The sequence below is a fragment of the Anas platyrhynchos genome, chromosome 3 (genome assembly GCF_047663525.1).
Source record: "Anas platyrhynchos isolate ZD024472 breed Pekin duck chromosome 3, IASCAAS_PekinDuck_T2T, whole genome shotgun sequence".
Lineage (NCBI taxonomy): Eukaryota > Metazoa > Chordata > Aves > Anseriformes > Anatidae > Anas > Anas platyrhynchos.
The window spans coordinates 34,051,484-34,068,743 of record NC_092589.1 but is presented as its reverse complement, the minus strand read 5'-3'; the positions used below and the strand labels follow the sequence as shown (position 1 = coordinate 34,068,743).

At 37.0% G+C, this 17,260-nt stretch overlaps 1 protein-coding gene across 8 annotated transcripts in view; it reads right to left on the bottom strand.

Moving 5' to 3' along the window:
- BIRC6 (baculoviral IAP repeat containing 6) overlaps positions 1-17,260 on the bottom strand; it is a 173,593-nt gene that overhangs the window by 144,665 nt on the left and 11,668 nt on the right. For all 8 annotated transcript variants that reach the window (XM_027453918.3, XM_027453921.3, XM_027453924.3 and 5 more), the window contains exons 2-10: positions 15,406-15,587; positions 12,491-12,628; positions 11,893-12,086; positions 9,873-9,984; positions 8,520-8,602; positions 7,147-7,369; positions 6,890-7,050; positions 4,764-4,822; positions 2,044-3,441 (exon numbers count right to left, since the gene is read on the bottom strand). In XM_027453918.3, coding sequence (XP_027309719.1) covers positions 2,044-3,441; positions 4,764-4,822; positions 6,890-7,050; positions 7,147-7,369; positions 8,520-8,602; positions 9,873-9,984; positions 11,893-12,086; positions 12,491-12,628; positions 15,406-15,587 — 2,550 coding nt within the window. The remainder of the gene's footprint in view (positions 1-2,043; positions 3,442-4,763; positions 4,823-6,889; positions 7,051-7,146; positions 7,370-8,519; positions 8,603-9,872; positions 9,985-11,892; positions 12,087-12,490; positions 12,629-15,405; positions 15,588-17,260) is intronic.

Sequence of the window (17,260 nt, the reverse complement as noted above, 5' to 3'; positions counted from 1 at the left end):
CAAAATGCAAACACAAACTTCTCAAGATATTTAAACAACCAAAATATTTTTGAAATTCATTTTAAAATGGTTGCAAAAAAAAAAATAGAAAGTTCTAAATAGAGGCAATGTGGGTGTAAATTAAAGGCAAGAACAATCAATGAATAAAAAATTGAAGAGTTATTGAAGTACTACATTCAAAAGAGGCAATTTGATGGCAGAGGAACAAATGCCTGCGGTTTGCAGGACCACAGAACAAAAAGAAAATCCCAGTTATCTTAAAGGCAGCAAGAACAAAAGAACTTGTAGGCAAAGGAATTTATAAATTACTAAATGGACACTATAGCACTCTCAGAAAAAAATAAAGAGGTTTCTACTGAAAAAACAGAACGATGTGCTTGCCTATTATGAGGAAGACAAACTCCAGTCAGTAACAGAAGTGGTGATTATAAAGGCAGAAGAGACAAATACTCCTACACACACAGAATAAATGCTCCCAGATCAACAGACCTGCGTCTTGCATCCAAGGTCCCAAAACAGGTTTTGGTAATACCAAACGCAACAAGAACATCATTACCATACACGCTAACACTGGATGGGAAAATAGCATGCACAGAAACAGCAAGCCCTTTAACTTCTGTCATTAGCCTTAAACACAAGACAGACAGAATAGATTTCATGTGAGAATTAAATGAATAGCAGTACCATCCTGTGGGAAAATGCTTAGCAAGGTTGTTTTTATATGGGATTTGATGTTTGACCAGTAGAGGTAAAAACATGACATGTATTATATATATATATATATATATATATATATATATATATATATATATATATATAATTATTATATATATGAAATATCTACATGATACATATAGTTTTCAAAAGCAATTAATCTTTGGGTTAGAGTTCCATTTTAACAAGGAAAAAATGTGCATCATTAAATAAAGCTCCAACAGTTTATTAGCTGTTTCTACTAAAAGAGGACAATATAATAAATCCAAATGTTTCCATTGGCAATCTGTACGTATCAATACTAGTTGCTAATACTCAATGCATTCAACTGTATTAAAGTAAATATAAAGTTTCCAGTGCCAAAACTCACAGCAGGTATATGATAAATACAGAGTCCTTAGCAGACAAAATTTTTACAATAAACTAGACTATCAGAAAAAACAAGTAGGACTGATTTAACAGCCACTCATCTGAAGACTACCTAATTAACATGACGCAACCTAAAAAGGTGTAAATGTGACAACTGAAATTCTGGTGGAGGTAAAGTTCAACATGGTATTGGTGGGAGTTCTCTATAATGTGTGAACCATCCCTTCAGCTTAGCACTTAAAGAGACTAAGCATCTCCACGGTAGCTGCATTTGAGTGCAGGAGAGCTATATGGGACATTGGCATACAGAGAAATTCAGGGTTGTAGGGACAGGTTCAGCTCTTCTCCTGTGAAGCAGCAATCAGCTGGACTTCAGTTAGGCTCCTCACCCACCTGCCCTTTACCCCCCAAAATGTACTGTGCTTCTTAAAAAGGATTTAACAATCCCACATACATGGTCCTGGCTCTCAGAGCCAAGACAGAATAATTCCAATTGCAAAAAGGCCTAAACAGAACCAGCAGCCCCATCTGAAAGAAGACACAATCTTATTAACTTATCACTGAATTGAGGTACAAAAGCATCACCTTCTCTGCTCTCTAGAATATCTCCAATACTTACAGAAAACATTTTTCTGAAGCACCTATCTCCAGCACAGAAATAATTACATTAAAAAAATCCTTTTATTTTGGATTTAAGCAGATCTGTGATGCTACAACAACAACATTAACCAATACGCAACCAGGACATACCCAAGAGTAATCCCCATTTTAGACATGAAAATCCACATTTAAGAGGAGGAATGGAGCCCACACTCTCTAGAACGAAAGTAAACTGTAGGTAAATTCAACGGCATTTGCCTATTACTATCTTGAAACTTATAGCCTACCATCTTACATTCTATAATACAATCCAAACACAGCAATATAAAGCATTAAAAAACATATTAAAAAGAGTCTTACCTTTGGTGCACGCACATAATCTGTCTGTGCCCGAACAGTATATCACAGAGACAAACATATCTGGTTCCTCAGTGCCCTCTTTTTTAGGTGGCTCCACTTTGGCCAGAATTTCGAAGTTCGAAAGATCTAGTATTTTTACATATCCTCCCTGAGTAGTTATTACCAGGTGCCCAAGAGTGGAAATCTCAGATCTTCTCTCTCTCCCATTGCCATTTTTAGAAGTTAATTGCATTTCCTCTACAGGTTCCTCACAGTCATCCTCTCGATTATCCAATATATCTGGTGGGAGCAAAATCATTGAGGTAATTGTGTCTTGGGGGTCTTTGATATGCTGGATTTTTACTGGTTCCTCCTCTAGAGTAACTATTCTAGTGGCATAATTCATTTTATAAAGCACTAGGTATCCACCGCTAACACTTCTCTGTTCAGGCTGAATTATTAAAGGAGTTGTTGGTACATCTGCTGGTGACTCATGTTGGATTACATCGATACTTGTGCCATTCACTACAGCAAGACTTGATTCTATTTCACCCTTCCTTCTATTACATAGTGCCGAGTTTAATTTATTTAAATTATTCAAGGCCTCTACTTGATTTATTGCACTCAGAGATTCGACAGGACAAGTCCGCAGTCCTACTAACAAATGAACTCCATCTGCACAAGGAGTGATTGAATCTACACACAGGTTCTCCTCCTCTGCAAACTTTGGCAGACGCAGGCACTGAACCAAAGTCCCAGGCTTGGGAACCATAGAGCTCCACTTGTCCGAGTCCGGAGAAGTTAGGTTGGCCGCAGCATCTGCAAACTGCTGAATGTAAGTCACAGGGGGATCCTGTAACAGCAACTGTTCCTGACTGTCCAGCTCCATTTCAATGATCTGTGGAACTGTGAAACCATCATCATGCATACTTTTACTCATAATATTGTTCATCTGTGAAAAAAGTTTTCCTGCTTTTTCATCAGACTCCTTAATGCTGTATAGCAGCAATACAGGTAAAGTCCTCCTTACCAGAGGGGAATTCAGTTCTGAGTTAGTGCAGGATTCATTGTCAGTTGATCCCTGTTCCGAGACACTCTCACCTCGAGTCCTGCTTAAGCCATCCAGTGACCGCTGAGAGTTACTGCTAACAGGAGAGGTAGCGGGTGATTTGTATGTTAAGAGACCTCCAGCTAATAAACAAGGAAAGGGAATGTTGTGTTGTTCCAGATGTTTTTCCTTCATCTTTTCACTCTTACAGTTGGCCAAACAGGGATTTGCACCGAGTTCTTCTAGATCCTTAACCGTGTCTTCCAGAACATTTGCAACAATTTCCCACTGCAGTTTCTCAGGTTGCTGAAGAATGCTGAGAGCTGTTATATCAAGGCTGACTTCCATAGTTTCTTTTTGTGATGTATGCCCTTTAAACAGAAATGATTAATGTAGTATATGTTTAAAAATAAAAAGGAATCACATTACATGTATTGTGGACTTATTCTCATAATTAAGGAAACATTTCTGCTCTACAGTTTCAGTATGTTGTAACATTCTGTAAGATCAAGACTTGTTAGTCATGAAACAAGACAAAAGGTCTAGAAACATTCTTCCACATAGGCTAATGGCTCCCCAAGTTTTATCAACAAGAGTGAAAGTAAAGAAAACAGGACAATAGCTCTCCTGGTAAACAGTAAGATCTTTTCAACAATTATTTTACACAGGTTAGACCACCACACTAAAACCCAACCAATCGAGTCGATTCATTTCATGTTCCACCCTGTACCACCCCTCTTCCTAGCCAGCCCAGCACCATGGACAATCTCCAACTCAGCAGATTCATTCTCCAATCTCAGCTGTAAAACACTTAATTTTATTCTAAAGCTTGAGTTACCACCACGTAACAGACAATACGAAGAGCTCTCTCAGCTGCTATAAAACACAACAGTGTTCAGATGGGCATGATGAAATTAAACAGCACTGCAAGAATAACAGTGAATCAGAAGAGTTCAATTAAGTAATGCAAAAATTTAATTGATTACAAAGGAAAAATCCAGCTGAGACTGAAGCATAAATGATAAAGCATCATCTTCATAAATACTTGCGTTGAAAAAAATGTCAAGTCTTTTTTTCCCTTGTGTGTATGCACATGCACATGTTCTTTACTTCCTACCCTGCTGCTTTTGATTAAGCAGTGTAAACGAACTATGAAAAGCAAGCATGCAATCGTCCCACCCATCAAAATTTCTGATTAGACCTCTAAGAAAATAATGCAAACACCATATATAGCTTTGTACTGCTTCCATTTGAAAGCTTTGTTCAGGATGAGAAAATAAATAAATTTCTATCAGAATCCATACATACAGAGAAACAATCAAGATGGAGGAACTTTCTTTAGCAGTCCTCTGAATTTAAAGGGTTTTGTGCAGCTCTAATTTGTTCCTGTTCTAAGTAAGTTCCTTTAACTTGGTTTGTGTGTTTTATTGACAGCAAGATAAGCAATGCTTGTTGTCAAATAAGACATTTATTAACCAAAGTGATTTTTTTTTCTCTCCCCTGTATCTACTCTCTCCCACCACAAAAATAATGACTTAACTATTGGCACTGTTTCAGGTCATTTTTTTTCTTCCTCCCCCCCCAAATACTATGAATACATATCCTTTGCTTTTGACAGGGATTTCTTAAGAGCCTGAGAAAAACAATTTTCTTTCTGATCTCTAAAGTACTATACAGAGCAAATATAACCTACCTGTCACAGATTCTGATCTGGAATGCTCTTCACTGTCCGAATCCTCCAGTAGGTCATCACTGAAAAAAAATTTATGAATGACACCATGTACACTGTCGCTGCATTCCTATTTTTCAATAAATTAGGAAAAAAAAGGGTAAAGAGAATCAAATGTTGGTTATTATCCTGCGTTTCTTTTAGTCAGTATTGTATATCCATTGCTGGATGTCAGACACAAACATCATGATTTTTTTCCTCAGTAATTGAGCCAGCAGACCGGTTTCCAATTTGCCTCATTCTACTATTGTATTCCCTATAATTCAGACATAAATTGAATGAAAATGAAAGCCAGTTCTCAGAAATCTTTCAGACAAACCACAAAAGCAAACAAACATTCAATACTTAGAAAAAACGATGACACCTTCTTCAAAAGTTCCTCAGAATAGTAGCTGAAAGGTGGAACTGCCAGACTGGTTTCCAATTCTACCAAGCAATTTTGTGCCTAGCCCAGAAGCTGTCATGGTTCAGGGTAGTCCCGTTCCACTCAGGTGTACTGACTTTCTCCCACATCACAGCAGCTACCAACACCTATCTTATGAGCATTCATTCCATGGTTCAAAATACCTGAATGAATTTTGACTTCCTCAGAGCCCCTTCCTTAAAGAAACAGCATACAAACACCACGTTGTTTAAAAAAATTATACGACCAGATGAGTCATTTTTTCACAAAAGCAGTTTCTGGTCAAGATCCCTCTTGAAGAGAAATAGGCCCTTCAGTAGTTCTAAGAATACGTGAAGCTTTAACCCATCTGGCTTTCCTAATAGAAGAAAATGATTTGCTATTACGAGACCATTTCATACAGAAAGTACAGCAGTGCCTTTGCACCTTCAGGTATAACAACCCTCAGTACCAGTCAGATTCCCCCATTTCAACAAACCGGATGCTTTCTCCTCAGGCCCAAGAAAGAGAGTCTTTTTAAATTCAAACCTGATCAACCTTCACTTAAAGACAGCAATGATTCAATTCTTCATCACCCAGCTTCCCCTTGGGTGGGAAAGTGATAGCAAACTTCATAAAGATTAAATAGAGTGGAAGATGCCTAGTCTTGAGTAGCACCATTGTACTATCCATTAACCACCGATTAAAAACGGCTTAATTCTTTAACTCTCAAGGAGTTTACAGCCCTAAAGCTACAGTCAGAGCCTAAGTTTCAGCAGCTGTTAGTAATGATTGGCTGCTAGGCCTATAGGCAGCATCCCCTAATGCTGCCCATGTTTCTACATATGCTCTTCAAAACAGCAAGCTTCATATTTGTTCTTCAGTACTGTAGGAATCACACCAAACTTAAAAAAAAAAAAAAAAAAAGTATACTCCTGTGTGTGCAGCAGCACTGTTACTTTCTGATACTGCTTCTAGGAAGAAACATTCAAAAAAAATAACCCACAACTTTCGTCCTGAGATTTCCTGTAATGATTCACTCTTTTCTTTGAGTTTTATTAATATGTATTTCCAGTATCATACTGTAAGAAGCATAAATGAAAGAATATTGCTTATTCTCACATGGAACTAAGTGTCAGCATATACTCTAACTTGTTTAAAAGCTTGTGACAGGACTGTCTCACTGTCTGTATGTATGCGTTAAAAGTACAAATGAAAGCAATTCCTACCACATCCACATAATTTATTTTCAGAATAACATAAGCAGAAACTAAGGAGAAGCAATCAGAGAAAACAAACAAACAAACAACAAACAAAAGCATTCTAAAAGCCTGCAAGTACGCTTCACTTTCAAAACCTGAAATACATAATCCAAAATTAAAATGAAAAGCTATTCCTGAACTTGTATTCCTTGCTCTTTTCTGTCTCTGGAACATCAGCATAGAGCAACAATAAGATTTGGTATCTCTATTAGTGGAAATTAAATACCTGAAACAGTGGAACTAAAATGGAACTAGCTTTAAAGATGGATTTTTTTTTCAAGTGTTGAATTGTGTACAGACACAAAAGAATTAAAATCTCAAAAAAAACCCCACACATACTGATGTTACATTTCACAAAACATGACTTAACGGAACAGCATTTACCATTTACAAAGCAGAATTTCTCATTGCTATTTTTTTAAATTTTTTTTTTTTTGGTGGCATACCTGTCTCCTTCTAATTTTGGTATATCTGAGCAGCTAGATGAATCTTCTAGCCATGCTAGTGTTGGTCTCCTTGAGTCAACCCCTGAGCTCTGTTCTCCTGATAACATAAGTTGCTGCACAATAGCTGGATCATATGCATTGATCTCAAATTTTAAGTGGACCTGAGAAACAACAAAAAGCAGAAGAGATCTTTGACATGTATCAATACATTCTTAATCAGAAGTAATTAGTTAATAAAAATTAGTTATATTGTATACCTTCATAAGTTTGGAAACATCCCATATGCAGATCTTTCCTCGCTTTGTTGCAGCAGCTAGAAAATGAGGGCAACTTCCAGACCCAAAGCAGGCTATTCTGTCAGTGCCATCTGTGCAGGGAAATTGTGCTGGACTTGTTGCCAGCGTGACTGAAAGAGGTACATTCTGAGTGTGCTCTCCCTTGACAAACGGGCAGTTTGGGGAATGTCTCTCATGTTCAGACCTTTTCATATTAAAAACAAAACATATCAAAATTGATTTCTTACTCTGAAAAGCATATACATCATATACAAACTCAGCCCTTGAAGCCCTGTAACTGAACCATTTGAACCGTATTGTACTCAAATATATAAGAAATTCACTAAAATGTTTTCCCCTGCTATTTCTTAATAGCAAACTGTATGAAAGCCTCTGATCAATTAATGGGTAGTCACATTCAGATGGAAGAATCTGTCCCATAATTAGTCCTAAAAATCATACATTAAAAAAAAAAACCTTCTACAGACAGTAGCTCATCACATTAGCATGAATAACAACAAAAAAAAACACATTAGAGTTCCAATACCATGAGATATTATAAGTAGCCTTAATACGAAGCTGTAATGTCCCATTTTAATTTCTATACCACACAAAAATTGAAATTGAAAACAGCCCTAAATGACACATTGACCTAGAAGCATAAAAACCACAACAAATTTCTAACCTTGATATATAAGGAAGCAGAGATAGGACAAAGAGCAATTACACCACTATAAAATGTCTGGAAATTAACAAGGAAATTAATAGGATGGCGACTGTGAAACATGTTAAAAAGGAAAGTTTCCAGCAAGTCAGGAATCTGATGTGTTGAAATAATGATTATAAATTACCGAATAGCCATGACAAAAATTACATTAAGGACCCTTTTAAAATCAGTATAAGGTCCTTCACTTCTGTCATTATGCACAATTCTAGCTGATTCAGGCAACTTTTAACGGAGCTTGCAACTTTATGTAGAAGGCAAATATGTACTGCATGGTCACTGCAGTTTAAATACTTGTGTTCTTTTCACAATTGTATAGAAGGCTGGATTTAGAACCAGGCAAAGAAATGTCGGTTGCCATTTTTGTCAAGAATTTGAAATGAAATACCACATCAGAATTAAAAAAAAACAACTGCAATTTCTGGGTTTTAGTATCATACAGAAGTTTGGATTTCCAGAATGATTCCATGGGACTAATCAAAAAATATTTTATTGTACTATGTCATTCTCATCAGTGCAACTTCCTAAATTCATCAGAAATTCTATCGAGATATGGAGACCTTTGTCCTCCAAGATTTCTAACATCTTCAGCATAAACCCGTCTACTTACTTCAAATATTATTGAACTTACCAAGGTTCATCTGTAGGCTCCCAGCATACCAAACACACACTACAGGTAAAGCACATGGCTCTGTCATCTCCTGATGAAGCAGGCTGTAAAAATAAGAAGGAACACTTGAAATTCATACAGCTATATAACACAAAACACTAAGTGGGTAACCAAGTCCGCTCCTTCTAGTGGCATAGCAAAACACAACATCAAATTTATAAAAGGACAGAAATTACATAAAGTGGAAATATTTCACATTAAAAAATTTGATACACAACATTTCTATAGAAGAGATCAAGAAACAACACCCAAGCCACTGATTAAAAGCCACACAGAAATAGATGAGAACATAAGTGAACAGCTTCACTACTAAGACATTTTTTTCTTTGGAGAAAACTCATAAGGTTCAAAAATTCTGCTGAGCTTCAAAATTTTGACTGTACATTTGCATGCTTATAAAAATACAAGTTGAAAAAACATTTCCTATTATGCCTTCAATCTGCTGAAATATAAAGCATTCGATATCAACTCCTCTGCAAAGATGGTTGTTACAAGCTGAAGTGACAGAGGAAAAGAATAGAATTTTCCGTTCTCTTAAAATTTAGCATTTTCATGACTACTTTTCAAGTCACTGAGATACACTTGGGAACATGCAGATACAATTCTAACATTTTTTTCCTGTATTTTAATTCCTGAACATGCTCTTTTCAAGAGCACTTAGGAAAAACATTATCCATTTGCACCTATCAAATGTTGCAATGACATAAGGCAGACAAGATGGATGTCAAACAACATGCACTATGTACATCCATACCATACATAAGTATTTTACAGTGAGAACAACCTCAGAAAATGAAAAATGAGAATAGAAAAGAGTAGTGGAGTAAAACGTTGAGGCTGTAGTATTCAGTAAGCTCGATAATTTAGTAATGTGATCTACGATTGCTGTTTGTCACAAAATAGTTTTCTTCAAGTGCCACTGGGAAAATGTAGTTAAAAAAATCTGGTGTCAGGCTTACTGCTTTTTCTGCTTCACTCGTATTGTAAAAAGTAAGAATATTTACTCAACTATCTCATGAGGAACAAAAGAGATGCTGTGTAACTACCCAGTTCATCTTTGTTTAACTCAGATTTATCTGATACTTATGAGCATTTTATATGCTTAATTTGGAACAATGTTTTCTGTGATGTGTACAAGAAAGAAGCAACCTCAAGGCATGAAAATATGGAACAGTAAGAAAAAAAGAGCTGAATGACATTTTTTCATTATGCTTTCTGAATTATTTTGGAAATCCGTTAAGGACAAAAAAATACTTTTTTCCACCCCAAACCGTCACTTAGGAAACAAATACTATAAATAACAAAGCCTTTTACCTGGTGATAGAACCCAGCTTGAGCCATAGGATCTGGCTGTGCCCACCTATAACCCACATGAGGCCATGAAGTGAACGTCTCCCTTCTGTTAGCTTCACTATACATCAAAGACCTAGAAAGGCAAAAAAACTTACATTATCCAAAACTGCCAGTCAGAATAACTAAATAAAAACCAACAAAGTAAACTAATTATGAGATATTTTCAATGCTCTAGCAACTGTTAGAAATAACACAGGTAGTTATCAATAACTTACATTTAAAATATTCATTAACAGTTACAGAAAAGTTACCAAGTTCTCTCACTTAGGTGCCTAAAGTGCCTCAGCAAAAGACCAAAAGCAGTACACAACAACCTGGAGGCCTTAAAAGTGGAATAAATAAAAGTGGAATAAAGTGGTTTGTTTTTTTAAATGATGACTACTGCAGAAATTTGGGTTTATCAATTGAACAGGTAAGAAAATACATATTTTAAAATACCCTAGTGGGATATTTTAAGCTTGACTGAATACACACAATACAAACTTCAATGTTTGTCACTCACTGCATATTGTAATATTTGAGAATTACGAACTATTAAATCACAAAATCTGAAATCCTCTGTAAATGCAACACCTACAGGGAAAATAAGCACAATTTTTTCCCCACCATCCCTGTTTAATTTCAGTGCATATCTCTCATTTGAAATAGCACATGAGAAACAGCTATCATCTTTTATTTTTTCTTGACTCAAGTTCTCCAGTATCATCCCATAAGATGCCATCCTGCATAGAAAGGTACATATGGCTGTTAGAACTAACATTGTTCAATGGAAAAGTGCCTCACTTCTTGCTTCTTCCCCTCAGTGTCAAGAGCTTCTTGCTGCTTTGCAAGAGAATGGTTATATGAAACATTTCCCACCAAGGAAATAAAATATTCTTTTAACAACCACTAAAGGGGTGTCATAAGTTGACATTATACCATCTTCAGAAACTGACCTCAGAGAGCTCTAACCAACAATACAATATGGCAAGGTACAAGTAGACCTGGAGGTTTGGGGAGGGGAGGTGAGAGATGCAATCATATATTTTTTTCTTAATTATTTGAACCGTAACATATAATGATATACTTGCTAAACGGTATTTATATAGAAACTTTCAAGAAGGCATTCATTTATAGACTTTGAAGATTTATCAGCATTCTAACTAGTCTCAGCTTATGAAGGTTAAAATAATAGGTTACTCACTTACTTACACATTATCACTTGGATCAGAAAGAGATGAAGCAACAGTCTATGAGGTAAATTTTCTCTGATCCCAAACACATAGCAGGTGACTAGAGAGTTCAGAAGTTGCATTTATACCCAAAGGTAACAACTTCCTAAACTTTATCCTCTAAAACACAAAGCAAGGGCATAACTCCTTCCTGCATGAAGGAAAAGGAATTGATTTCATGATGTAGCATAGTGTGTATGCTCTAACTTTGGTAGACAAATGTGTGCACTTTGTGTTCAGAAGAAGCATCTATCAGCTCTTAAAGCCATGCAGTTTCTGAATACGTTAACATTGCAGCCTCCTAAGGTTTATAGTACTAGCTTGAGTACAGCCAGTAACTCAAGTAACTAGTCACGTGCACTATACTGTCCAGACACAACCATAACCAAACATTATGAAGAATAAAACGTGGATGAACACAACATATTAACATGTTATAGTACCACCTGGGGACCTAAACGTAGGGCTGCATATGTCACCTTTCCGAACATGTATGTTGGGAGTAAGAACAAAATGAATTCATCTGACAGGCACGGAGGTCAGAATCCAAACATAAGCCTTCTGGTACTCAAAGGTGTCTCTAAGTTTAATAATAGGTACAATGCATTTTGCATTAAACACTTGATTAGCTGTATGTTTAAGAGCAAGAACGTACAGAGCAGGACTAATTCTTTTTTTTTTTTTTCCCCTTTCAGGGAATAAGGTCATTTCAGAGCTTATCCTGATCCAACTAACGGGTCAAATTCATCATTTATTTCGTCTTAACGTACCTGTCCACAGATCGACCAGGTCCCACACCAAGTTCTGGTCGTGCGCTGGGTAAGAGGTAAGATAACCTATCCATCACAGAGGATGCTACAGGTAAGGCAGCAATATTTTGATTTATCTTCTTGAGTTCATTTACAATGGCACTGGCGACAGACTTCAAAACATGATGAGGAAGGTGGAACGTAACCGTTGCCCACTAAATTAAGGGGGAAAAAAGTGCACAGGTAAATATGTTTTAAGATTTTAACATGTACACAACAAATAGTTCACAAAGGTGTCAAAAGCAAAAAGAAATGCACGTATTGCATTCTTTCATGATTTCAGTTAATTTAAGTAATACAAGAACAGACATACAAAAGCAGCACGGACATAATGATGCAAGGAAATTTTGTGTGTTTAAAATGTTAAGCTTACACCCTGCTAGTTTCTTTTTGAATAAGTAAAATTTCCCTCAGAAGAACTAAGGAACACATAATATATTTCATCCTCTTCAAAAGAAATCCGTCACACCAAGTCAAGCACTCTGAATGCTTCGTTAATGATATGCAAGCAAATTTGAGTTGGGAATCCATGCTAGACAGTAGGAAAATAAATTCTCACCTTCGCAACTTTATGATTTGCTGCTGTTTCATGTGAGGTATTTTTTAAACCATCCTTCAGTTGTGTGATGAATAAGTCATATCCCTCTGTGCTAGAAACATCTACTTTTTCTATGCAAGCAGATAACAGCTGCTGAGCCTAAAATGCAGATGTGCAAGAGTAGTTAGCACCCACGTTGAATAGCTCCAGACAAGAACTACAACTGTTTCGTTATTCTGGGAAATGCACTTTGGCACACCTAGTTTGTTTTATGTTATATCAGCATAATCCCACAGAAGACCCAAAGTTGAGCAAGCAGTTCCAGATTTTAGTTTGTAGCCCAACCAATGGATAAATATCTGCAGTAATTTCAGTAATTATTGCAAGTTCCCTCAGGTACTGTATTACCAAATGTTAAACAAGTCAGTCACATAAACAATTAACACATCACATATTAAAGCCAAGCAAAATAAAATCACGTATTACCCAGTGGTTTTCATTCAAAATGATTCATTCACCTTCAGGGACAAAAAATGAGTCCACAAGTTTTGACATTTTTCTGAGTATCTTTATATATAAAGAAAAGTAACAGATGATAGAGAGCAAAACAACACTAGCAAAATTACAGATAAATTACTTACAACGCTAGTATAATAAATTAAGTTGGAAAACTGGGCAGAAGGAAATGGACTGGTTTTGAAATCTAGAGAATTTTTACAACTCAGAACTAACGCAACTAGAAAAGAACACTGTAAACATCCATTTACACAACTTCTTTTTCTTCCATGTCGCATGTGTTTCTGGTTTGCCCCACTGAACATTACTTTCACGTCCACAGGTAAGATTTAAAGGTAGACCTTTTGGGAAAAGCACAGAGCATTCTGTACTTGTTGTTAAGCAGGCTACATCCGAAAAACACTCAGGAACTGCTCCAAACAGAATGACCAAATGGCCGCTTGCTTACAAGCTTGGGGAGCTCAGGGTGGAAGAGCAGAGTAAGGCCACTCAGCCCCCTAGCTAAGCCTGTGTCTGTTCCTCAGATTTCAACAAACTCATACTTCACAAATCTCTCACAGAAGATAGAAGATCAACAGATGAACTGTAAATGTTTATAATTTTACAGTGTTCTAGGGAGAAGTAAAAACAGCATAAAGGCAATATCACAGCTTGTCAATGTCGCCGATTAGAAATGCACACACAACGCACTGCATCACCAGCAGACCTATCTTAAAGAGCAAAGATTTGCAGAGAAGTTCTACAGACTAACAAAAAATACACTTGCTTGGATAAAGGTTCTTAATCTTCCTGTGATGAAGGAATTGGATTGATGCATTTGAATGATATCTAATATCCACTAAAACTTTCTGAAGTCCATGTAACTCTTCTTTACAATTAAAAGATGGCTAACAAAATTCCTCCCATTTTCCCAATTTGGTCCTCACCTCTCCCAGCCGGTCCCTGCCGAATTATAATGTTTTCCAATTTCTTTCTACAGAAAGGACCTTTACAGAGAAATGCTACTATCTTAACCCCGAAATAAGGGCCTGCAAATTTTTCTTTAAAACCAAAAGAATCTTTAGCTAAAACTGACACAAACAGTTGGTGTTAAAAGGTGAAGCTACAAACCAACGACAGCAAAACTTAGAAAGGAAATGCTGACCTATCACCCTCTTCCTATTTAGCCACACACACCAAGATTTCATAGGTAACCACAAAGGGTCTAAAACTGATGCCAGTGGCAGCAAATGTAAGGAACCTGAAAAGGTCTCTGCAGAAACCTCTGTGAAGTAACAGGTTATTGCTGTTACTCCTACTAAGCACCTATTATTCAATACTCCAAGAGCACAAAAATGTTTGAAATCATTGCTCAGGCTAAGGTTTTGTTGGTAGTGCATCATTCAGTATAAATTTATCCCATCCCAAATTGGAAATTGTGCTTTTCACAAAGTGCTTTAAAGATTCAGAATCCGGATCCAGTAGTCCAGGTTTTTTTTCTTGGTTCTCTTTTTCTTTTTTTTTTTTTTTTTTGACTGTATTTTTGGACTGTATGTACTAGTCTAAATATTAGCATTGGCAGATGCTCTATGCTCTTCCCAAAGAAAGAATTCATCTCGCTTAGAATTTGAATTGTTGCACAGACCTACATCCCTTCTCTATTCCACAGATGAAAGCTACTTTTCTCATCACCAAAGACCTTGTCAGCTATCTTGTATTAGGCAACATAATATTGATGTACATACGACCTCACCTAATAAACACTTCACTAGCCAAGGTAAACCAAGCAACAAACCTGAGCAATACACATAAGGGAATATGTATCCATTTGATTCCCTTACAGTGATACTACATCATGGGTTATATTGTCTCAAACCAGGTAGAATCACAAACAATGTTACTGCAACTGTAGGGGTCCAAAGATGAAAGAAAGAAACATTTTGCAGGGGGAAAAAAAGTGTGGTTTTTTTCTTTCCTTTTCTTTTTTTTCCCCAAATCAGGCCAACTGACCTAATTAGAGAAATTAAATTCCAACATTAACTCTTCACATGTGGCAACGTCATATTAACTGCTTTCATAATTGACATTTTCTCCATGAAAGCCTGTACAAAAAAACAATAAAAAAAGACGAAGAATGCTAGCAGCCCAGACCAACTTTTAGAAGAGCATATACTATACATAAGCACTGACAATACTCTGGAAATGAGTCCTTATGTCTGATCACAGAAGTTCTTTTGTTTGAAATAATGTGCTCCTGATGAGGCAAGGCATCATTTGTTTGAGATAGGAATAACCACAAGAAGCTATTGCTCTGTGATGGCCAATAACTAAAAAACTTAACCATTACACGCTGTTAATAGCACACCAGAAACTCCAGGACAAACATCTGGTTTCAGTATTATTGACAGTTATTTACATACTTTTTTCCTCCTGTATCTTACCTCTGTAACCGGCAATTCAAGCTGAACCACGTCATCTTGTTTTGAAACAGGTGTTTGCAGAGCTGTGTCTAACAATAAGATGCCATTGAGATCTTTCCTACATCCTACTGCGTAATCGTCCACAAAGATCACTTTATCCACAGCAGAAATATACTGACATTTCACCCGTCCACCTGGTTTAGCTGTAAAGCAAAAGACAAAAAAAAAAAAAAAAAAAGTCTTATTAGAAAGCAGCTTTTATAAGAGACCTATAATATTTGTTCTGGAAAGTAATGTAACACTCGAGTAAAATCTCTGCCTCCCAAGGTAATCAAAATGAGCGTATTAGCTACTACACCCTGCATCAAAGCTTCACCCTGCCTCCACCTGTACATCGTCAGAGACACAAGACAGATGTGTTCTTCTACACGTTAAGGTAGTTTATTTCTTCTCTGCTCTGCACACACGATGCCAGGGAGAGGTCACAGATGTTTGCCGGGGGTGGCTGTCAGCAGATGTAAACAGAGGCTGTGGCAACGGGCACGAGCCCAAGTGTGTAAACACTCGATGCTGTCATGTGTCTGAGGCTGGCTGGATTGTAAAACTAACGCTATGTAATATGCTACCTGTGTAGAAAGCAAAGTGTGTGAATTCACTGAAAATGTAAGCTGCTGCTACGTGAGCAGGCTGTAGGCATGTTAAAAGCACAGAGATACATCATGCAAAGGGCAAAGCTGAAACCTCTGGATAGGCAACGTAGAGCTCTTCTTGTTACACAGGAACAGGAGTTTCCTTAAATTTTGTGTTAATCAAGTCCTGCCCCTGTTCTCCTCTTTCTTCAGACGCTAGATGCTGTTTTTATTACAACTAATTAAAAAGACATAATTTTGGTAGATAACATCCAGATAAAGACAACTACAATCCCAAATTCTTTCATCTCCACACTCTGATCCAGATAAACAGAAATTAAACCTTCTCGAATGGAGGAAACATAAATCTGACCACGCTGCATGTGTAGCATCCTCTCTCAAAAACAGTACGAGACTAAATGTCAGCTGCCCTCGTCACCAAATTTTCTGAACCAATGACTCACGCATACTCAAAATATAGGACACAAAATATAGGCCTTTGTCTGCATGAAGTATACTCAGTTGTAAGCATTGCTACAGAAGTCAGAAACACTTGAAGAGCCCCAGAATCACTCGATAGTGGAGAAGCTGTTGGTCCTACCTCACCTTTAAAAAAGGGTCCTTTTGGCAACAGGCTGGCATTCCTCACACAGGAATTTCTAGAGACAACACAGCTGCAGGCAAGGAAATAAGTCCTTCTATAGAAAAATAATGGTTTCTACAAAAATTCAAATATAAGTTTGAACTTGCCAGGTCACAACAGGGCACTTTCTTTAACTTCTCTCCTATTCTTTTTAGGGAAGATGAGAAAAGCAGCTCACCTTTTTGGGCAGTGCCAACAGCACAGCCACTTCTGATTTCCTGTCAACCACAGGAGTATGTTCATGCCCTATGAGTACGAGTTAAGCAGCCTGTAGGAGCCCTGGTCCCATATGGCTTTTAAGGCTAGATTCGTTTTATTCTTAAACAATTTTTGCAGCGAAGTTAAAGAAATCTCCTGTGTGAACCACCACCTGGCTAACAAATACCCTCTGTGCGAGCAGTCCCAATTTTACAAGACAATGAAGATTAATTATGAGGTAGACAACATGCCTAATCAAGACACTATTTTTACTGTTACGAAACAAAGCAAAACCTTCTAACTACAGCCCAAGTCCCAACAGCTGTGATTCTCGTGGGGCTTCCAAATACTTTGGTTATTTACATGCCAGAAAGATTTTGGCTAAACTAGCTCTAGAACGTTACTT